The 23,974-nt window shown below is 41.8% G+C and overlaps 1 protein-coding gene across 4 annotated transcripts in view; it reads right to left on the bottom strand.

The window, feature by feature from the left end:
* Positions 1-23,974, bottom strand: part of LRRC7 (leucine rich repeat containing 7) — a 119,585-nt gene that overhangs the window by 84,824 nt on the left and 10,787 nt on the right. For 3 of the 4 annotated variants that reach the window (XM_069981415.1, XM_069981417.1, XM_069981418.1), the window contains exons 2-3: positions 11,627-11,829; positions 133-250 (exon numbers count right to left, since the gene is read on the bottom strand). In XM_069981415.1, coding sequence (XP_069837516.1) covers positions 133-250; positions 11,627-11,815 — 307 coding nt within the window. In that variant the 5' untranslated portion in view covers positions 11,816-11,829. The remainder of the gene's footprint in view (positions 1-132; positions 251-11,626; positions 11,830-23,974) is intronic. The other variant, XM_069981416.1, reaches the window with a different exon arrangement.

The raw sequence follows: 23,974 nt of genomic DNA, 5'->3' as shown, positions 1-23,974 counted from the left end.
AAGATTTGGGGGCTGTCTGCTATAAGGGGATGACAGATGAATGTTATCTTGTAATATTTCACATAACAGTAAGCTGATCCATTGACACGACACACTGACAGACCTTCACACTGATGACAGCCGGGGACCTACCATTTTTACTGATATCCAACTCTTTCAGATTGACTAAGCTGGCGATGGTTGCTGGCAGATTTGAGAGATCATTGTCAGGTATGCTTAGCTTCCGGAGAGCCTGACAACTGAACAATTGCTGACAAGAAAACACATGTAAAAGTTAGTGCATGGGAATATGCAGCCAGGGATCAGACATGTCACCATTGCATGTATTAGCCTAGTTACCTCCAATCTATATGACTCTTTAGTGCGGGGGAGGGGAACCTGCGGCCTCCAGCTGCTGCACAACTACAATTCCCATCATGCCTGGACAGCAAAGGCCAAAGCTTTGGTTGTCCAGGCCTGATGGGAATTGTAGTTTTGCAACAGCTGGAGGCCGCAGGTTCCCCCATCCCTGCTCTAGTAGTGCTGGACTACAACTTCCAGCACACTCTAACATATATACGTTATTGCCTGTGGCATTAAAGGGGTTATTCAGGCCTGGAAAAATATGGCCACTTTTATCCAGCAGCAGCCCCTCTCCTGTATCTAGTTTGCATGTGGGTTTTGTAGCTTAGTTCCTTTAAAGTGAATGAAGCTGAACTGTAATACCAAACACAACCTGAGGACAGGGATGGCGCTGTTTTTGCAACAAAAAAAAAAATTGTTGCTGTGTTTTTTCTAATCCTGGATAACCCCCTGGGTATTAGAAATGCATGGCAGCTTTCCTTTCTTCCGGGAACAGCAAACTGCGCCATACTTTTCCATGTTTTGCCTGCTATTGCAGCTCAGCTCTATTGTAGGGCCAGTTCACACAGAAAAAAATTGGCAGAATTCCGCCTGCCGCCTGTTTCAATGGGACGGCTTGCACCTCTGCTGCTCTCCGCTTAAAGAATCGACATGTCAGCCTATTTTACTCTGTGTGAACTGGCCCTTACAGTAAGCCCTGGAACGCTTTACAGAGCTGTCTCATCTGTGTGTGTGCGTCCAGGCACTCCCCCTCCCATCTCCTTCCTCCCACCTCCAGAGACTTGTATTTCTCGTAATTTAATCCAAGATGTAAACAAGCAATGGAAGACAGTTGGGAGGGGGGTTACATGCTAAATAACAAGAGAAGTAAGCATTTTTGTCTGATAAGATATATTATAGTTTCTTATATCCGCTTGTACTATTGATCTATGCCTAGCTTGTGGAGACAACAGGGACGTTTTAAGCAATCACACAATGTACCGTATATCTGAAAGAACAGCTGAAGAAAAGAGCCTCAACAAAACCAGTCTGTTCTCTATGTCTGATATTTGACGTGATGCTTCAACCTACAGTATACACGTATCCCGAATCCCCCCACATGCGGTACATAATTGCCCCCCAGCCACGAGTCTGTGTCACATTTTAAAGAAACGTCAAGATTGTCTTTTGTTTCCTTTAAGAAAAGCTTTGACTGCACGTCTTTGTAGCTGTGCCGGGTCCTGCTGCTCGCTGCACTACGTCCTCCGTGGGAACAGCAGGACGCAACGCGTTGGTGGAATTCATTGTGAGAAAAGTTACCTTCATAGCGATACACTGTTTCCCAACTAGGTTAAATCTTTCATCTTATATTCTGGAAATTGTTCAAGGACAAGCAAAGACGCAGGTTTACGTGTCAGCTCGGGGCTCCGCGGCGACATGGCCTCAACCGCGATTCTTGGAGAAATGTTGCCCATACAGTGACTTATGTCTCGACCTAATTTCTTTATGGTTGCAAATTACCATTGCTTGAAATCCAACATGGACGTCTCTCCCACAGAGAAACATTTTAACCGCGGCGTCTGGTAATGGCGCAATTTTTCAGTTTACTTTAGGAAACCTAACTCGGAATGGCCGACATGGCCGGCCTTGTTCTCAATAACATTACACAAATTGCAGACATCTTTCCTGCCCTGACAGACCGGCCCAGGTATAACGTATCCGTCTGGGGTCCCCACTCTATAGACTGGATACAATTGTAGCTGAGATGTATTAGGTTGTAATGGATTTGTAGTAAACAATAGCCTTCCCATTCACCGGTAGCAGATACAATAACCACAATGGAAATGATGAAGGTAAAAAACGTTTTATTATACAATGATTAAAGAGAATCCATCATGATAAAACGTAGTCCCGGCTGCAGGCGCCATATGTTACAGCAGGATGAGCGAAGCCGATTGATGTATATTATTGTAGGAAACAATTCTGTATAACTCCTAATTTATTCTACACATCCTGTATTATACTCCAGAGCTGCACTCACTATTCTGCTGGTGGGGTCACTGTGTACATTACATTACTTATTCTGTACTGAGTCTGAGTTACCTCCTGTATTATACTCCAGAGCTGCACTCACTATTCTGCTGGTGGGGTCACTGTGTACATAAATTACTTATTCTGTACTGATTCTGAGTTACCTTTTGTATTATACTCCAGAGCTACACTCACTATTCTGCTGGTGAGGTCACTGTGTACATACATTACTGATCCTGAGTTACCTCCTGTATTATACTCCAGAGCTGCACTCACTATTCTGCTGGTGGGGGTCACTGTGTACATACATTACATTACTTATCCTGCAGTGATCCTGAGTTACATCCTATATTATACTCCAGAGCTGCACTCACTATTCTGCTGGTGGGGGTCACTGTGTACATACATTACTGATCCTGAGTTACCTCCTGAGCTGCACTCACTATTCTGCTGGTGGGGTCACTGTGTACATACATTACATTACTTATCCTGCACTGATCCTGAGTTACATCCTGTATTATACTCCAGAGCTGCACTCACCATTCTGCTGGTGGGGTCACTGATTACATACATTATATTACTGATCCTGAGTTATATCCTGTATTATACTCCAGAGCTGCACTCACTATTCTGCAGGTGGGGTCACTGTGTACATACATTACATTACTTATCCTGTACTGATTCTGAGTTACCTTCTGTATTATACTCCAGAGTTGTACTCCATATTGTATTTAAGGTCCACAGCAGGGATCTAAAGAATACTATTGGAAGCTTGTGAGTATGTGTGGTGTCCTACCACGAGTGTTACGTTTATATACACACCTCGCAAAGTCTGTACTTATTGTGTTATTATGGTGATGAAAGCAGTACTAAGTTTTGCCACTAGATGTCGCTGTATTGTATATGTTTATATAGAAGCCGCACAGCTGAAGGATGTAAAGGGTTACTATTTCCTTGTTTGTCACAAGAATCTGTAGACCAGTAGGATTCTTGTTTTCATCTCTCCTCTTGTTTCTTCTGTTGCACTCTTCACCCACTCACAGCACACCTGAGAGGAGGAAGTAAGTCACATGGGTGTGGGTGGAGCAAAGGTCTTTTGTCCTGCACATTGTGGAGGAATGACACCAGCCAGATAGCTCTCCACAGTGGTCCTATCTGGGCCCTGGCCCTCTGCCAGGTGCCCGTTCTCTAAAGCCAGTCTTAGCTAGTACCCCGTATGGGAAGGTCGCAAGACAGTACACCTCCACAACTTTGCTATAAGTAACGCTACCAAGTACTATGCAGTGTAAAAACCTCTTAGGGGAGGACAAGCCAGAGACAACCTCAACCCACGCCATGGACAAGGAGAAGTCACAGTGCAGGACAGTATCCACGAAAGCCACAGAAGCTAGGAACTGGTCCGGATAGAGGAAAATTACGCAAAGCCTAGGAACTCCATCTTGCAGCGCGGGTGTCAGCAGGGAACCCTCAGCATTCCGCTCATCCCAGGTAACAAGGTCTGGGGCCTGTGTCACTTATTAGGAAGGTTCAGCCGAGTCTAGTGGGCATAAGGTGGTGTGAAGATTTAGGGCCCTATTCCACCGGAAGATTATCGTTCGCGTAATCGTTAACAATCTCAAAACTATCGCTATTGCGACAGACCTGAAAACGTTCACTCATTTCCATGGAACGATAATCGTTACTTATGATCGTATTTTCGATCATTTTTTTTCTTCGCTATGTCTTCGCTATTGCGTTCGTATCTACTGCGAACGACCGAACGATGTCTTATTTAATGCGAACATTTTGCGAACGAGCAACGATAAAAATAGGTCCAGGTCTTATAAAGCGATCAACGATTTCTCGTTCGGTCGTTAATCGTTAACTGCATTTTAACCGAGCGATTATCGTTTAGATTCGAACAATTTAATGATAATCGTCTGGTGGAATAGGGCCCTAACTCAAAGTCAATACACAGGCACAGGTGTTCTTCTTCTCCTTCTTCTAAGTATTCTTCCTCATCCTCCAACATCCTGGCAGAGCACAGTACTACATGGGTAGTACTCTCACGGCATCCTCCTCTCTGCTACTCTGTTTCTACGTATCACTCAGCACTGCTCAGTCAACACGACTATCTCCTACACTGCACTTTCACTACAGATCTGGTCGTTGTCTTCTCAAGAATTTATTGGGAACTTTGTCAAGTCTGTTATCAAGTGTTTTACCCAAAGGAACTTTATTCTACCTATTCTGTATTACCTGCTGCACATTTGCCAATAGTAAACCGACTTAACTATACTCAAGAGACTCTGTGATTTATCGCAATCCACCTGCACAGCATCCACTGCAACCTTGGGACACTTCCCCTTTCTGTGGGTGGTGGGTCCTAACATCCGGGAGGGTCACTACACCACTCTGGCAATCCGTGATCACACTAACCCCAGGGCCCTGGTAGCAACTCTGCAGGACACTGACCACAGGTGAAAAGGGTACAACCGGCGTGCCATCACAATTGTGTGCCCACCAGGCACTGCTGTCACGACATAACACCTTAAGGTCCAGCTGTATCTCGGCCAACCACCAATGGAGTGGTGTCACACCTGACCACCTAGCAAGTGACCGGCCAATCCTCGGACCAACATCACCGGGGGTACACCACATATGTAGCCTTGGTGTCAGTCTTCACTGCAGTTATGGTATTTGATTCGTGACCCAGAAATCCCAGGATGAGCACAGCCATAGATATTGTGGAGCTGCGGCTCATAACTGGGGAGATGAGTAAGCGGCGACGCATTTCAGAATATTAATGAGGATATTTTTGGCACAATGGAAGGAGTGGGAGCCGTCAGGCAATCAGGCGATTCAATCACATTTATTAAATCTTAGATTAGCCTCGCTGTCACAATAGAGCGGGCCGCCCGAACAAGCGTCACATTCATTGTCACAGCTCTTATCAACCAAAACCGAATAAGTGTCATGGCGTGCCACAGATCGATATATAGTCAGACTCAGAGAAATGAACTGCTGAGGCTCCCATCTACCAAGTAATTAAAATATAACAAACCGCACACTCTATGGAACCAAGCGGAGCACTGCTGGTACCCCGGGAGACACTTAGAGGGGAGAATTTAAAGGGAATGCATCATGTAATTTATTTTTCTTTCATTAATTAGATTAAGGTAGATGAAAGAAAAATTTTGTTGTATTTTTTTTGTATGTATTTTTATCTGGATGCGGCCATCTTGGAAATACACCCTTCCTTCCTCACTTTATTCCAATTGTTGTATATGTAATGCTGCAGGGTGTGTGTGTATTATGGCTGCTGCAATAAATTGGAGTCAATTTATACCAATGACGTAGAGTGTACAGCGCCCTCCTTAGAAACCAGAGAAGGACTGGGCAGCTACATATAGGGCCTCACTAATGATATAGGGCCCCTCTAATGATAATGAGATGACTCTGCTGACCCCGTCCACTAATGATAATGAGATGACTCTGCTGATCCCGCCCTCCAGGGGCGTAATTACCATTGTAGCAGCCATAGCAGTTGTTACGGGGCCCACTGCATCAGGGGGCCCCATGGCCTGCTCCTGCAATACACTGGGCCCCTAAGCTGTCATCATTTGCAGCACCCAGGACTTCTGGGTTCTACATGTGTCCCTTTTAACTGCAAGCACTCCTGACCAGCGCTTGCAGTTATGCAGTTATAACTATACTTGACGGCTTAGTGGTCAGTCGGGAAGGCCCAATCAAAATTTGCTATGGGGCCCGTCCATTTCTAGTTACGCCCCTGCCGCCCTCTAATGACAGTGAGATGACTCTGCTGACCCCGCCCTCTCATGATATGAATCTGCTGACCCCGCCCTCTAATGATAATGAGATGACTCTGCTGACCTCGCCCTCTAATGATAATGAGATGACTCTGCAGACCCCTCCCTCTAATGATAATGAGATAACTCTGCTGACCCCGCCCTCTAATGATAATGAGATGACTCTGCTGACCCCGCCCTCTCATGATATGAATCTGCTGACCCCGCCCTCTAATGATAATGAGATGACTCTGCTGATCCCTCCCTCTAATGATAATGAGATGACTCTGCTGACCCTGCCCTCTAATGATAATGAGATGACTCTGCTGACCTCGCCCTCTAATCATAATGAGATGACGCTGCTGACTCCACCCTCTGATTATGAGATGACTGCTGACCCCGCCCTTTAATGATAATGAGATGACGCTGCTGACTCCACCCTCTGATTATGAGATGACTGCTGACCCCGCCCTTTAATGATAATGAGATGACTCTGCTGACCTCGCCCTCTAATCATAATGAGATGACTCTGCTGACCCTGCCCTCTAATCATAATGAGATGACTCTGCTGACCCCGCCCTCTAATGATAATGAGATGACTCTGCTGACTCCTCCTTCTAATGATAATGAGATGACTGCTGACCCCGCCCTTTAATGATAATGAGATGACGCTGCTGACTCCACCCTCTGATTATGAGATGACTCTGCTGACCCCGCCCTCTAATGCTGATACGATGGCTCTGCTGACCCCGCCCTCTGATTATGACATCACTCTGCTGACCCCTCCCTTACCCCCGCCAATCAGCTGTTTGTGAGTGCTTTAGCTTCTTCCAACTCGCACTCATTCATGAAATTGTATACTTTTAGTGGCGGCAGTTCAAGGAAGAACTGTATTGCTCCTTTCACCTGAATAGGTCAGTGGTACAGTTCCTTGCACTGCTCCTCCTAAGTAGGAATAAGCAAATTTTAAGTTCTAGCAAAGAGAAGCGCTTCGCTAGGCTCGGTGGTCTGTGAACTCTGTGTCGCTCCATGCTGCTCGTCTCCGGATGCCTGGAAAAGCTGGATCCAGTCATGGGAAACGGAGAGAAGTTCTCCAGGACTGGATCCAGCTTTTCTAGGCACCTGGAGCGGCATGGAGTTTAAAGGCAGCCAGGTGATAAGCCGACCACGAGACTTCGCTAGGACTGTAAATTCGCCCATTCCTACTCCTGGTGATGGGGATAGGTTATCAATTTTTACAGGCTGAATAAACCCTTTAAGCTTTATAATAGTCACATAAACAGCTAAAATAAAAAAAATTAAAAAAACCTAATATGTGCAATAATATGTGATTTTCAGCTCTGTCCGACTACTGGAGACGATTCCTGTTATGGTTTTATAGCTTTTAAAAAGTCATTGAAGACCGAAAGCAATTACAATTACCAGCGAAATCTTAGCTAAATTATTTTCCTGGTGGCGCGAGAGGCTTATTTTCAGTAATCAGGTCAGTTTATAAGGCAATAAAGCGGATCAATCAATATCTGCTGGATGGGAGGGAGACAGCAAGGAATCCCTGTGATTGTGTCAGGCAAAGACAGACACTAATGATTACCTACAGGAAACCTGTCAGACATCACTTGTAGATACATGATACATGCACAAATCAACTCGCTTACATAGATTTGTAATTTACTTGTATTTAAAAATCTTATGTTTTTCAGTACTTATCAGCTGCTGTATGTCCTGCAGGAAGTGGTGTATTCTTTCCAGTCTGACACAGTGCTCTCTGCTGCCATCGCTGTCCGTGTCAGGAACTGTCCAGAGCAGTAGGAACCTCTCCTGCTCTGGATAGTTCCTGACATGGACAGAGGTGGCAGCAGAGAGCACTGTGTCAGACTGGAAAGAATACAACACTTCCTGTAGGGCATACAGCAGCTGATAAGTACTGGAAGACTTGACATTTTAAAATAGAAGTAAATTACAACTCTATATAACTTTTTGACTTCTTACACAAGTTTTTTCACTGGAGTACCCCTTTAAGGCCAGAATAGCACATCCATCTCAAAGTTTCACCCCCAAGATTTTAAAGTCCCTTATATACCATTATATCCACATTATTCACGTGGTCGAATCCTAAACCGAATCCGGGTCGGCAGGTGATAAATTTACCCTAAACATCAAAATGAAGTTCACAAAGAGAGAAATAAAAAAAAATTACGAAGGCAGATGCGTTCGCACTGCGGGGTCGTTTCGCCTTGGCAAATACCTTGGTTACAAATGCGGCGCAGTTCATCCATTATTGTAACCAAATCATGTTTTCTAGGCGGAGAGGCTAAAAATTGGGAGAATAAATGAAATTTCTGCTACATCCTGGTTTGTTTGAACTTGGCATTATTTTGTCTAAGATTTCAGGAAAAAAATAAAAAAAAAATCTTCAAAGCATAAAAATTCAACTCGGGAGAATAGAAATCTTCATAAAAATGCATGAGACATCAAGAAGCTAAACAATCAGGACTGAAGATAAGCGTTACCAGCCATGGAGGAAACGCTGATTTGTATGCAGTGTCATGTCATGTTTATACAGAGACGCACACGCAAAAAATTACAAAAACTCCACATCTACTGGCGTTCAGGTTTTTTCATTGGTATAAGCCGACTTTGGCTACGATGACTTGTGGAGGACCTGTTGGTGCCCTGATAATACCATCTGGGGACGGTTTCCTTCCCCCGCCAGGTAATGACTGTGCAGAATGTGAGATGTATTTTATTAGGCGGAGATGAGGTCACCTTGGTAGTGGGTGTCGCGTCTTGTAGTCATTTTATTTTATCCTTTCGGCTGTGCCTTGAATTTTGAACAGGCTGTGGCTTACAGATTTGATGGCCTGAAGGCAAGACGGTGGCTATCACTCTTCATTTCATGGGTGGACTGGACATTGGGGAGAAATTTTTGTAGGTCCCCGGAGGAGCGTTATGTCAAGTGATCCATCTGCCGAAAGTTCCCACCGGTTTTCGATGAGTTAACAGAATGCAGAGTTGGCGAGGGACGTCGTAGATAATGTGTCGTCAGAACAGATGGTTCATAAAAGTCTACCGAAAAGTTCAGTCATCGTGTGGATCTAGACCGGAGTTGTGTGGTTTATCTCCGTATTAAAAGGAACCTGTCCCCTCTCTCCTGACCTGTCGGTTTTAGTAAATTTTTGTATTCCCCATGAAATAACAGTTCTAGAACATCTTCTCCTATATCTCTGTCCTGTGAAGTTCCTCAGTTATTCTTACTAGAAGTCTATGACTCAATACTATAAAAGTTCATTCTCGGCACTCACCATCATGCTTCATAAATTTTTATTTTAGAAAAAAGTCCATCAGAAAAATATACACAACGGCAAAAGGACTGACAGTTGAGGAAGGCTTGACGCCAAAACGTCCTGTTGCCGTTGTATGTATTTTTCTGATGGACTTTTTTCTACAATAAAAATTTATGAAGCATGATGGTGAGTGCCGAGAATGAACTTTTATAATACTGTTGGAATTTTTTCTTACTGCGAGCACCACCCTAGACACAGAAGTGCCGTCTGAAAGACTTTTTCCTATGACTTAATACTAGAGATAAGCAAATCTTGAGGACATTTGGATTCATCCGAACTTAAACTTTTGGCGCTAGATTACCGGTGGCCGAAGAAGTTGGATACAGCCCTACCGGTGCAGTTCTTTTGTTATTCTTACTAGAAGGCTATGACTCAATAATAGAGATGAATGAACCTAAGGCACGTTTGAGTTCGTCTAAACCAGAACTCTCGGCACTAGATTACCGGTGGCTGGAGAAGTTGGATACAGCCCTAAGGCTACATCCAACTTCTTCAGCCACCGGTAATCAAATGCTGAGAGTTCTGGTTCGGACGAACCCGAACGTGCTTGAGGTTTGCTCATCTCTACTCAATAACCAAATGGGTGATACCAGTTGTGGGCGTGTCCCTGCACGCTGCCAGCTCTGATTGGATAGAGTAAGACAGTGTAGGAAAACAACGCCAATTGGTAACACCCAATTGGTTGTTGAGTTATACATTTTTAGTAAGAATAACAGGAGAATGGCACATCACAGAGCTATAAGAAAAAAAGGTTCCAGAATTGTTATTTCATAGGGAATAGAAGGAAGAAGGCTCTACTACAACAGACAAGTCATCAGTGGTGATAGTTTTTTTTTTTTAAATATCCTGGCCAAGGCAGAGTGGCTCGTTGATGCCCCATCTGGTATTGAACATCTAAAACAAATGCCCTACTAGCCCACTTCTGAGGAAGTAGCTAGAAACCATTCAGGAGTCTTATTTACAAAACTTTACATGCAAGAACTGTTGATGGCAATGACACCGGTAAATCAGTCCAAATTCATATGAACAAAGCAAACTATCGCCACACAATACCAAATACCAATACTGTCCGTACAATATTATTTTTACTGGTTTGGCATTAATAGCTAAGCCCAGGGGAAGGCCAAACCTTTAGCCATGGTTCCCTATAGGTTTTTTCCACAGGGTCTTTTTCCTTTCCTGGACTGAAGGTAGTTTACTAGTGATTATGTTCTGTCAATTTCCCAAACATATACTTTTTTTGGTGCAAGAAACAAAAATTTTTTAGTCTTCTATGATTTTTACTCCCTGCACAAAGAACATACAGGAAATAGACCAAACTAGTCAATACTATACTAATACTTAAGAGCCTGCTGCAAGTACGGCATAGTATACATCATGATGCTTTTTTAAACATTTTATGACCTGACCTGCTTCACTAACAGGAAAGATGAGCATTGAATCAGAAGCCTCTCAAATGTATCCACCTTTTACTGGGCATGTATATACACTGCTAAATATCAGCAGTGAAGAAGTGGACTATTTATGATGGATCTCTTCTATTATGGCAGATAAAGAAATTTGGAATAGTCTGATTGAATCAAGTCCATCCTGTAATCATGGGGTGTGTTCTTATGCAGGAGATTTCCATAAGAAGCTCCTGAGTAGGTATAGCCTGTCTATACCAGAGTCTATACCAGGAATCTACTGAAAAATCACAACTCTCAGCATGTCAGCCAGGGTGGGAGAGCCATAGGTTGTTAGCAAAATATTTTGCTAGTACTTATCAGCTGCTGTATGTTCTGCAAGGAGTGGTGTATTCTCTCCAGTCTGACACAGTGCTCTCTGCTGCCACCTCTGTCTTTGTCAGGAGTGGTCCAAACCAGGAAAGGGTTTTCAATGAGGATTTGCTACTGCTCTGGACACTTCCTGACACAGACAGAGGTGGCAGCAGAGAGCACTGTGTCAGACTGATAATAATACACCACTTCCTGTATGACATACAGCAGCTGATAAGTACTGGAAGGCTTAAGATTTAAAAACAGAAGTAATTTACATATCTCTATAACTTGTGTACAATTATGGTATAATTTTCATCAATTACATACTTAGAAGGATATTCCAGCTATAGATCTACAGTATAAACAGGAATGAAACTGTTACCTTGGGTAACTCTTCAATTTGATTGGCATCCAGATAAAGTTCCTCCAATGTCCTTTCAAAACTGAACACTTCCTTTGGCACCTGCTGTAGGCTGCAGTGGGAATAATCCAGAACCGATATTATCTCTTCTTCCCCTCGAAAACATCTGCACGGGACAAGCCGCCCAATGATCTTCCTCTTTGTCGTCATCTCCAGGCACTGCACTAAAAAGGGGGAAAAAACAACAATTGTTAACATTCAGGGGATAAATCGTTTATTATTCATTCATTGTTCAATTTGGTTGTGAAGACTTAGGGCCCTATTACACGGGACGATTATTGTGCGAAAAATCGTTATATCGTTTGAATTCAAACGATAATTGTTCTGTGTAATTGCAGGCAACGATCGAAAAATCGTTTGTGTGTCGTTGATCGTTGATTTAGATCTGAACCTAAAATTATTGTTAATCTTTTGCTGTAATTCCACATTCGTTCGCCCAAGTTCCGCATTTGCTCACTAATCGTTCAGTGTAATTGCACATTGTTCATTGTTTTGCTGGGATCAGAAGGAGTAAACGATCATAATAACGATCGCAATAACGATCATAGTAACGATCATATCTAACGACCATCGTTCTGTGTAATATGGTGAACGATTTCAGGTTAACGATAAACAATCTCGTTTGCGATCGTTTATCGTTATGGTGCGCTTACACAGAACGATTATCATTCGAATTTTTGCGATAGCGATCGCATTTGAGCGATAATCGTTCCGTGTTAACACAGCGAACGATCAAACGATGAGCGAGAAATCGTTCATTTTCAACATGTAAATTGTCGTTGGTCGTTCGCTAAAAATTTGCAGATCACTTCGTGTAAACAGTCTTTCAGAGATTCACCCTATGTGTGAGATGGGCTTGAGCGATCTTAAAACGATCACAATACCGATTTTTTAAACGATTTTTCGCTTAGTCTAAACGCTGATTGTTATAAAAAAACACATTGTTACTTCAAAATCGTTAAACGATCAATTATTGCTTCGTGTAAACGCACCATTATGGTACTTTTACACGGAGCGATAATTTGCCCGATCGCACGATTAACGATTTTGAATGAACGATGTGTTTTTTATAACGATCAGCATTTAGACGGAACGATACATCATACGGAAAAATCGTAATGCGATCGTTTTGCGATCACTTAAGCCTATCTCACACATAGGTGAAATCGTTGAAAGACTGTTTACACTGAACGATCTGCGAATTTTTATGAATGATCAACGACGATTTGAGAACATGTTGAAAGATCAAAATGAACAATTTCTCGCTCGTCTCTTGATCGTTCGCAGCGTTTACACCGAACGATTATTGCTTAAATGCGATCGTTATCGTGCAAAAACTAACGATAATCGTTCTGTGTAAAAGGACCATTAGTCGTTAATTGTTAAAAATCGCTCCGTGTAATAGGACCCTTAGATGGTCATTGTCCTTAAAGAGGTCTTCCTTTGCTATTAACCGGGTATCAGATATACTATATATGTTGCTGGGGGCCAGCTCCCTATACATTTTCACTGTTCTTGTGATTGGTATGATTGGTCCAAAGGTCCCACCTATCAAATGGTATATCTCCAATGGGTGGTGGGCTCGTATATATGTACCACCTGTGCAGAAAGTCCATATCGGTAAAAATGGCGGCTGGAAAACATTACTCCTTAAAGGTTTCTGTGGCTAGACCACGGTATCCAATGAGTGACAGGGAGATCGACACAGTGGACTTCGAATCAGAACGGAAAAATCAGACATCAATCCAAATCAAGAAACAATAGACCATCTATCATACATGTAATCTGTTGTCTTGGTAGTCAGCCATAGTTCAACAATAATAAATAATAAAATCCTGTCTTATCTCTCTTTTCCTCCCCCCCCCATTTTCCATGCATTACTGTGTCTATTATTAGTTTGCCAGATATTGTCACTGTATATCTGTTACTATGTACACTTTTATTATTATTTGAGAACCAAACTGGCATAAATTCTTTCTTATTCCTTCAGCCATGGTTCCCTATAGGTTTCTTCTACAGGGGTTTCTTTCTTTCCTGAGTGATAGATAATTACTCCTTATGAGTCAAGAATTTACCACCATTCATATTTTTAGCCTGAATATGTCCTTTTGGTAGGTTGGCTGACTTTTCTTTTAGGAATATAGGCACCTTAACAGCTGACTTATTGGAAAAGCAATGCAGGGAACATGCAGCATTATGTTGTCATTGTATATCTGTTACTATGTACACTTTTATTATTATTTGAGAACCAGATTGGCATAAATTCTTTCTTATTCCTTCAGCCATGGTTCCCTATAGGTTTCTTCTACAGGGGTTTCTTTCTTTCCTGAGTGATAGATAATTACTCCTTATGAGTCAAGAATTTACCACCATTCATATTTTTAGCCTGAATATGTCCTTTTGGTAGGTTGGCTGACTTTTCTCTTAGGAATATAGGCACCTTAACAGCTGACTTCTTGGAAAAGCAATGCAGGGAACATGCAGCATTATGTTGTCATTGTATATCTGTTACTATGTACACTTTTATTATTATTTGAGAACCAAACTGGCATAAATTCTTTCTTATTCCTTCAGCCATGGTTCCCTATAGGTTTCTTCTACAGGGGTTTCTTTCTTTCCTGAGTGATAGATAATTACTCCTTATGAGTCAAGAATTTACCACCATTCATATTTTTAGCCTAAATATGTCCTTTTGGTAGGTTGGCTGACTTTTCTCTTAGGAATATAGGCACCTTAACAGGTGACTGCTTGGAACATTACACATTGCATTACAAATTACACATTGGTCATTCATCTGGGTTTAGGCTGGGTTAGGACTTCAATAGAGTAGACTCTCCCATTGAAATTCTGCTGTTGTTTCATATTCATCAGTGGGGACTACTACAACTCCCAGCATGCAGTTAATTGATAACAGGACCACATTGATCGAGGGATCCAGATTTCCATCACTTGGTTCCAATGCCTTTCGGTGTACAGTGACATTTTTTTTTTTTTTTGCTATTCTTAAGAGCCAGATGCTGAATGTGAGGCGATAGAAATTTACAGCATTCATCGCTCACCTGAAGCAATTATGGCGGCGTCTTAAGAGCTACTTTTTCCTCATTGTAATACGCTTGGAGTACATGTTACGAATTAACATGACAGGATTGCAAATTCTCCCTAAGAAATGATGTAGGACTAATCATAGACACTTTGCCTAATGAAAATAGCCCTGGAGCATTCATGTGAACTCCTCGTACCTGCCGCAGCGCACAATGATGTCTCCTGTGATATGTCATAGAATAATTGCACGCCTCGACTACTGTAAGGAAAATCACTGGGAAGATATCAATGGAAGCAGGTGCATGATCTATATTTACCTCCGGAGGTTAAAGAGCATTGTGCTGTCTAATGTCAGCTCTGCAGTGAATAAAGCTAGGATATTCAACCATTAACCCAATACCCTCCTGTTCTCACTGAAGTTGTGTATTAGTGTAACCTGCAGATTTAGGGTTCTTTCTGCTTTCTGTACCCTGTGTGGGTGGGTTCTACCTGGTGTGACATCATAGATGGGCTGCGTTCTCGGAGCCAATCAGAGGCAGGTCTTTCCTGTCCTCTACTCCTCAGGGGCGGGCACATGATAAGGCCAGGGGCAGGAGAAGGCTGGGTGGATGTCTCCAAGGGCGGAAAGAGAAATAGTTGGCCCCATAGCAAACTTTTTTTCAGGAACGCTTGCAGTTAAAGGGACATTTATAGAACCCAGGAGACCTGCTCAGCCGCCAGGTGCTGCAAATATTGACGGCTCAGGGGGCCCAGTAGGCCACTCTTACAATATACTGGGCCCCCTGATGCGATGGCACCCATAGGAGTCGCTATGGCTGCTACAGTGGTATTGTAGTTAGACATGTTTGGCATGTATCCTGCAGTCACACTAACTGTGAAACAGTGAGTAACAAGATGCATCTCCCTCCTATCCCCTCTTTCCTGTCTAGTATGTAGATGCAATCTTCATTAGTCCTGTTAATCACTGGATCTTCTTAAAGGGGTACTCTGGCAAAATGATTTCCCTTCAAATCAGCTGGTTTCAGAAAGTTATACAGATTTGTCATTTACTTCTGTACAAAAATATCAAGTCTTTCAGTATTTACCAGCAGCTGTATGTCCTGCAGGAAGTGGTATATTTTTTTCCAGTCTGACACAGTGCTCTCTGCTGCCACCTCTGTCCATGACAGGAACTGTCCAGAGCAGTAGCAAATCCCCATAGAAACCTCTCCTGCTCTGGACAGTTCCTGACATGGACAGAGATGGCAGCAGAAAGCACTGTGCCAGACTGGAAAAAAAACACCACTTCTTGCAGGACATACAGCAGCTGATAAGTACTAGAAGACTGGAGATTTTTAAGTAGAAATAAATGACAAATCTATATAACTTTTTAACACCAGTTGATTTGAAAGAAATTTTTTTCTCACCCTTTTAACAGGGAGTCTCTCTGCATTTCTGAGCCATTAAAACTACTATAAAGAGTTGGGAAGGGGGTTTCTATGATACTTTTTTCTTTGGTCTTAAATCTTAATTATTTTCCAACAACCATCTCCATGTGTCCTTGAAGCTATACAGTACCTAAGAGGAGGAGCTTAGGATAACTCAATACATGGAGCTCTGTGCACCTTACCATTAACCATTATCGTTCAAATTTTTCCAATAACGATCACATTTGAGCGATAATCGGCTCTTGTAAACAGAGCGAATGATCAAGCGACCGGCGAGTAATCGTTCATAGCGATCTTTCAACATGTTCTCAAATCGCTGTTGGTCGTTCGCTGAAAATACGCAGATCGCTTTGTCTAAATAGTCTGTCACAGATTCACCCTATGGGCTTAAACAATCTTAAAAACGATCGCAATAACAATTTTTTTCAACGATTTCTCGCGATCGTTATAAAAAAATCAAATTGTTGCTTTAAAATCGATAAACGATTGATTGAGCGAATTATCGCTCCTTGTGAACGGACCATTATACAGAATGATATTGACCTGCTCAGCTGATAATTGCTTCATGTAATTGTCCCCTAAGACCCACAGCAACCATCTGTAATCTGTGAAAGAAACTGGCATCGAATCGCCTGCAGTGCCACCACAGGACAGATGAGGTATTACATGGTGACCAATTAAATTCAATAAGTTTTCAATGTAAAGCATAGACTTGTTGGGTTCTCCAAAGAAACTGGTGAGGGGACCCCTCCCAAATAACCCAGGATTCACTAACAGGGGGCACAAAGTGAGTTTCTGAATCCCCTTTCTACATCCCCTTACTTTGCTCTGGGTTTATAAATCCTCCTCAATTGTCTTCACTGAAAATCATCCCCTTTTCTTCTCCTCGGCCCTCGCGGTTATGATTATTTATAAGGTGTAAATCCCACTCCGGCATTATTCGGGCATCATTCAGGCCCAGATAATGTATGGTTTTATGTGTATTAGTGTTTCCTTTGTTTGCCTTCACAAATAATAACAAAGTACGTAAAGGCTTTTTAACTTATTGCCCATTGACATGTTTACTGTCCCGAAGATGCTGCTATTTAATGTGCGGAGAGGAGAGGATCTTGTTACAGCAAAGTTTTACTGTGTATCCATAGATCAACTTTATCGCTGGGAGAAGGGGCTACACCGAAATGAAACAAAGCCGAGCGGAATAAATTCATGTTATACATTGCCGTAGTTTGTGCAAATCCACTAAAGCAGCAACTGGGTGTCCTCTAACTCACGGTGATGTCACATATGCAAATGAGGTTCTTACATAGAACTGCACAGACATAGAGGCTACAAAGAGTGTCTCCCCCTCTGGAGGACCCCACAAGTCCATGCAATATATGGACAGTCCATTGAACTATTTAAAAGTTTTGTAATGCTTCATTTCACCTGTGGTGGCGCTGCAGGAAAACTGAGCCCTTCCTCATAGCTTTCTTCATTGTTATCTATAGCAGCAACTTCTTTCAGGTTAGATTATTTTATTACTACTATACATCATGGTGTGTTTTTACTGAAAGTTCAACCAGGAAATTCCTGCTTCTGCATTGGACAGTTCCTGACATGGACAGAGGTGGCAGCAGAGAGCATTGTGTCAGACTGGAAAGAATACATCACTGCAGGACATACAGCAGATGATAAGTACTGAAAGGCTTCAGTCTTTTAAATAGATGTACAGTAATTTACAAACCTGTATAACTTTCTGGCACCACTATTGGAGTATCCCTTTAATTCACAAATTGTGTCAATTAAAGGAGAAGTCCGGCGAATTTTTTTTATAAAGTATTGTATTGCCCCAAAAGTTATACAAATCACCAATATACACTTAGGGTGCGTTCACACCTACAGGATCTGCAGCTGATTTTCTGCAGCAGATTTCAGTTAAATAACTGAACACAGCATCAAATCTGCTGCAGATCTGCTGCAGATCCTGTAGGTGTGAACGCACCCTAACAGGGCTTTTTTCTCTGCACTTACTACTGCATCAAGGATTCACTTCCTGGATAACATGGTGATGTCACTTCCTGGATAACATGGTGATGTCACTTCATGGATAACATGGTGATGTCACTTCCTGGATAACATGGTGATGTCACTTCCTGGATAACATGGTGATGTCACTTCTTGGATAAAATGGGATGTCACTTCCTGGATAACATGGTGATGTCACTTCCTTGATAACATGGTGATGTCACTTCCTGGATAACATGGTGATGTCACTTCCTGGATAACATGGTGATGTCACTTCCTGGATAACATGGTGATGTCACTTCCTGGATAACATGGTGATGTCGCTTTCTGAATAAAATGGTGATGTAATTTCCTGGATAACATGGTGATGTCACTTCCTGGATAACATGGTGATGTCACTTCCTTGATAACATGGTGATGTCACGACCCGACTCCCAGAGCTGTGTGGGCTGTGGCTGCTGGAGAGGATGATGGCAGAGGGCTGCTCAGTGTCCCTCCAGTGTCCTGTGTCCCTCAGTGTCCCCCTGCCATCATACTCTCCAGCAGCCACAGCCCGCACAGCTCTGGGAGTTGGGTCGTGACATCACCATGTTGTCCAGGAAGTGACATCACCATGTTATCCAGGAAGTGACATCACCATGTTATCTAGGAAGTGACATCACCATGTTATCCAGGAAGTGACATCACCATGTTATCCAGAAAGTTATCACCATGTTATCCCTGATGTGACATCACCATGTTATCCAGGAAGTGACATCACCATGTTATCCAGGAAGTGAAGCCTTGATGCAGTAGTGAGTGCAGGGAAAAAAGCACTTTATGTGCATTTCCCGTAATAAGTGTATATTGGGGATTTGTATAACTTTTTGGGGGCACTACAATACTTTAATAAAAATCTTCCTGGACTTCTCCTTTAAGTTGCTCATCTCTGGTTATAAAGTTACTAAATATTTTACGTGGCTATAAAGAAAACTAAAGATATAAAGATATTGATGGCTTCCTCCCATAGACAGATAATAGTGGTGCATTATGGGATATTTGGTTTAAGCCTATATCCTATGGCAGATTAAGATCTGGTAGGTCAGATTGATGAGGGCCGTGATCGGGGATTCCTCTCCTATAACAGGTTCTTTATGTCTAACTAGAGAAGAATGTGAGCTTAGGATGACTCCAATCTGAGTCGTATTCATGAAGAATTGCTGCATTGATTCATTGCTCGAGAATTGACAGATTAGCAGTGAAAAGGACAGCGGCAGAGATCATACTGGGACAGGCCTCTCTCCATTTAAAGCAGACCTATCATCAGGCAACACTCTTTAATATGACAGCGCTATTACAGTGATCGATATGCTGTGTTATTTGTTTCCCTCTGTGCTGTACCTGTGCTCTGACTATATACTGGTCTCCTGCCATCCAGGATTTAAAGGGGTATTCAACTAGGGTCCCTAAGGACTGCACTGTATATTTCATTTTATCCTTATTAATTAGACAAACATATATATATATATATATATATATATATATATATATATATATATATATTTGCAACCATCTTGCCAGACCTTTTTATAACAGCATTTGGTGGCATGCTTTACAACAAGCCCCATGGACATAGACAACAATAGACAGGAACTGTCACACTGACATGAATGTGAAACATTGTTGGGCATACTCGGTGACTTATAAAGAGGTCATTCAGAGGGAGGGGAAGGCTGAGCTGTGAGCTTCACCTATTGCCTCCTCTATATACTAATGTCACTTCCTTATCATCACACACAGAACAGCAAGTTTATTCTGGATTAAGGACTTTTGTCCTTGCTGGTGCTGTTGCCGTCTTGCATCCTTGGTCTAAATACTATATGCCTTACTATGATTCTGTGTAGTAGATCCTTGGGGTCTTCCTGAGCCTTTGAGGCTCCCCTAGGTTTATACCTTCCCCAGGTTCATCCACTACATAACTATGACTTCTTCTGGTGTGCCCCCTATAGTTTGGGGTCCCAGGATGATCACTGACTTTCACCCGAAATGTAACCCATTATAAATCATAGAAACGCAAACACAGTAAGGCCGGGTTCATACAGAGTATAACACCGGACGTTCTGTGACCCGGCTGAGTCACAGAACGGCAGGTGTCAGTGAAGATCATCCCGGCCGGTACCGCATTTGTGCTGAATTGGGATGCGGGCGCATCCGTGAGCGACCGCATCCCAATTTACCATAGCCGACAATGGAGAGTGCGTCCAGAGCCAAACACTCCATTGTGTGACCTGTCAGGCTTGTGCAGACGCTATTTAATGAATAGTGGCCGCACAAAACTGACGTGTCAGTTTTCCGTGTGGCCGCTAGGGATCCCGGACTGAGTGTACACTATAGGGGAGATTTACCAAACATGGTGTAAAGTGAAACTGGCTCAGTTGCCCCTAGCAACCAATCAGATTCCACCTTTCATTCCTCACAGACTCTTTGGAAAATGAAAGGTGGAATCTGATTGGTTGTTAGGGGCGACTGAGCCAGTTTCACTTTACACCATGTTTGATAAATCTCCCCCTATGTGTATACACTCCGGTTGAGATTCCCTTCAGATTGCAGTGCACGTAAGTTTTGTATTAATCACGGCCATTGTTGCAAATCGGCAACAACGGCCGTGATTAATACAAAACTTACATTGTGTGAAGATTGCCTATGGGAGATTATTAAAAAGGTGTGAATATTAAAAGTTTTCAGTGTATGGATGAGAGTGAGTAAAGTGCGCCATCCAATAATGTGTAAAACAAACTACTTCACTTGTCAGGTGCCAAATAGGTCAGACCTCACCCTCACAGAGCCGTAACGTGCAGTCAAGTGAAGTGACCCAAATTAACCCACATGGATCACAATCCTCCTTCCACTAGATTAAGACGTTAAATGACTCCAGATAGCATATAACCATAAAACTTCATTCTATTGCAGTAACACGACGTATTTCTGATTCTACTTCAACATACATAATACAAAAAGTAGTACTTTGAAAAAGAATACAGCATAAACTACTGCTGCAACACTATACTATACTATACTACAGAGCATGCCTAATACAATATAGAGTGCTGAACTACAGAGCATGCCTACTACAATATAGAGTCCTGAACTACAGAGCATGTCTACTAAAATATAGAGTGCTGAACTACAGAGCATGCCTACTAAAAATATAGAGTGCTGAACTACAGAGCATGCCTACTACAATATAGAGTGCTGAACTACAGAGCATGCCTACTAAAATATAGAGTGCTAAACTACAGAGCATGCCTACTACAATATAGAGTGCTGAACTACAGAGCATGTCTACTAAAATATAGAGTGCTGAACTACAGAGCATGCCTGCAAAAATATAGAGTGCTGAACTACAGAGCATGTCTACTACAATATAGAGTGCTGAACTACAGAGCATGCCTACTACAATATAGAGTGCTAAACTACAGAGCATGTCTACTAAAATATAGAGTGCTGAACTACAGAGCATGCCCACTAAAATATAGAGTGCTGAACTACAGAGCATGCCTACTACAATATAGAGTGCTGAACTACAGAGCATGCCTACTAAAATATAGAGTGCTGAACTACAGAGCATGCCCACTAAAATATAGAGTGCTGAACTACAGAGCATGCCTACTACAATATAGAGTGCTGAACTACAGAGCATGCCTACTAAAATATAGAGTGCTGAACTACAGAACATGCCTACTACAATATAAAGTGCTGAACTACAGAGCATGTCTACTAAAATATAGAGTGCTGAACTACAGAGCATGCCTGCAAAAATATAGAGTGCTGAACTACAGAGCATGTCTACTACAATATAGAGTGCTGAACTACAGAGCATGCCTACTACAATATAGAGTGCTAAACTACAGAGCATGTCTACTAAAATATAGAGTGCTGAACTACAGAGCATGCCTACTACAATATAGAGTGCTGAACTACAGAGCATGCCTACTACAATATAGAGTGCTGAACTACAGAGAATGTCTACTAAAATATAGAGTGCTTAACTACAGAGCATGCCTGCTAAAATATAGAGTGCTGAACTACAGAGCATGCCTACTACAATATAGAGTGCTAAACTACAGAGCATGTCTACTAAAATATAGAGCGCTGAACTACAGAGCATGCCTACTAAAATACAGAGTTCAGCAAAGGATTCTACTATTTTACAGCATACTACAGTGCATGCTGCTATAATATAGGGTACACAGAGCATTCTACTATAACAGAGAGTACTACAGAGCGTGTTACTACAATATAGAGCGCTACAGAGCATTCTACCAGGGTACTACCAGTGTCGTATTAAGAGCTGCTGCTGCCCTAGGCACTCAACCTGAAGTACGATCTTGAGGGGAGTGTTTTCGGCTACATGCCTTTCTCTATATTTAGAAACATTCTCTGAATCGTGTTTTTCATGGTTTTCAGCTGCTTAAAGCATAAATAATTTAATGTAATCAATGATATCATCAGTGATGTCAACAATGATGTTGTTGATAAAGTTATTGTTGTCAATGATTGTCATCAGTGATGTCGTCAATGATGTCTACGATTATACTATTAATGATGTCATTATAGATGTTATTTATGTCATCAGTGACTTCTACGATGATGTTGTTGATAAAGTTATCATTGTTGTCAATGATTGTCATCAATTATGCCATCGATGATGTCATCGATGATGTCATCAATATTTGATGATGTCATCGATGATGTAATCAATGATGTCATCAGTGATGTCAGCGATGATGCTAATGATAAAGTTATCATTGTTGTCAATGATTGTCATCAGTGATGTCATTGATGATGCCATCGAAGATGTAATTGATGATGTCATCACTATTCAATAATGTCATCGATGATGTAACCAATGATGTCATCAGTGATGTCAAGGATGATGTTGTCGATAAAGTTATAATTGTTGTCAATAATTGTCATCAGTGATGTCATTGATGATGTCATGGAAGATATCATTGATAATGTCATCACTATTCGATAATGTCATCGATGATGTAATCAATTATGTCATCAGTGATGTCAACGATGAATTTGTCGATAAAGTTATCATTGTTGTCAATGATTGTCATGAGTAATGTCATTGATGATGTCATGGAGATGTCATCACTATTTGATGATGACATCGATGATGTAATCAATGATGTAATCAGTAATGTTAACGATGATGTTGTCGATAAAGGTATCATTGCTGTCATTGATTGTTATTGATGATGTCATCGATGATGTTATCAGTAATGTCTCACTACTCAATGATGTCATTGGTAATGTAATCAGTGATGTTATCACTGATGTCAATAAAGTTATCATTGTTGTCAATGATTGTCATCAATTATGTCATTGATGATGTCATCGATGATGTCATCACTATTTAATGATGTCATCGATGATGTTATCAATGTCATCAGTGATGTCAACGATGATGTTGTTGATAAAGTTATCATTGTTGTTATTGATTGTCATCAGTGATGTCATTGATGATGTCATTGATGATTTCATCACTATTTGATGATGTCATCGATGATGTAATCAATGATGTCATCACTATTTGACGATGTCATCGATAATGTAATCAATGATTGTCATCAGTGATGTCATTGATGATGTAATTGATGATGTCATCGATTATGTAATTGAAGATATCATTGAAGATGTCATTGATGATGTCATTACTTCTCGATGATGTACTCAATGATGTCATCAGTGATGTCAACGATGATGTTGTCAATAAAGTTATCATTGTTGTCAATAATTTTTGTCAATGATTGTCATCAGTGATGTCATTGATGATGTCATCGATAAT

This window comes from Dendropsophus ebraccatus, chromosome 8 (assembly GCF_027789765.1).
Source record: "Dendropsophus ebraccatus isolate aDenEbr1 chromosome 8, aDenEbr1.pat, whole genome shotgun sequence".
NCBI lineage: Eukaryota > Metazoa > Chordata > Amphibia > Anura > Hylidae > Dendropsophus > Dendropsophus ebraccatus.
Note: the sequence above shows the minus strand (reverse complement) of the source record. Positions and strands in the feature narration are given on the sequence as shown.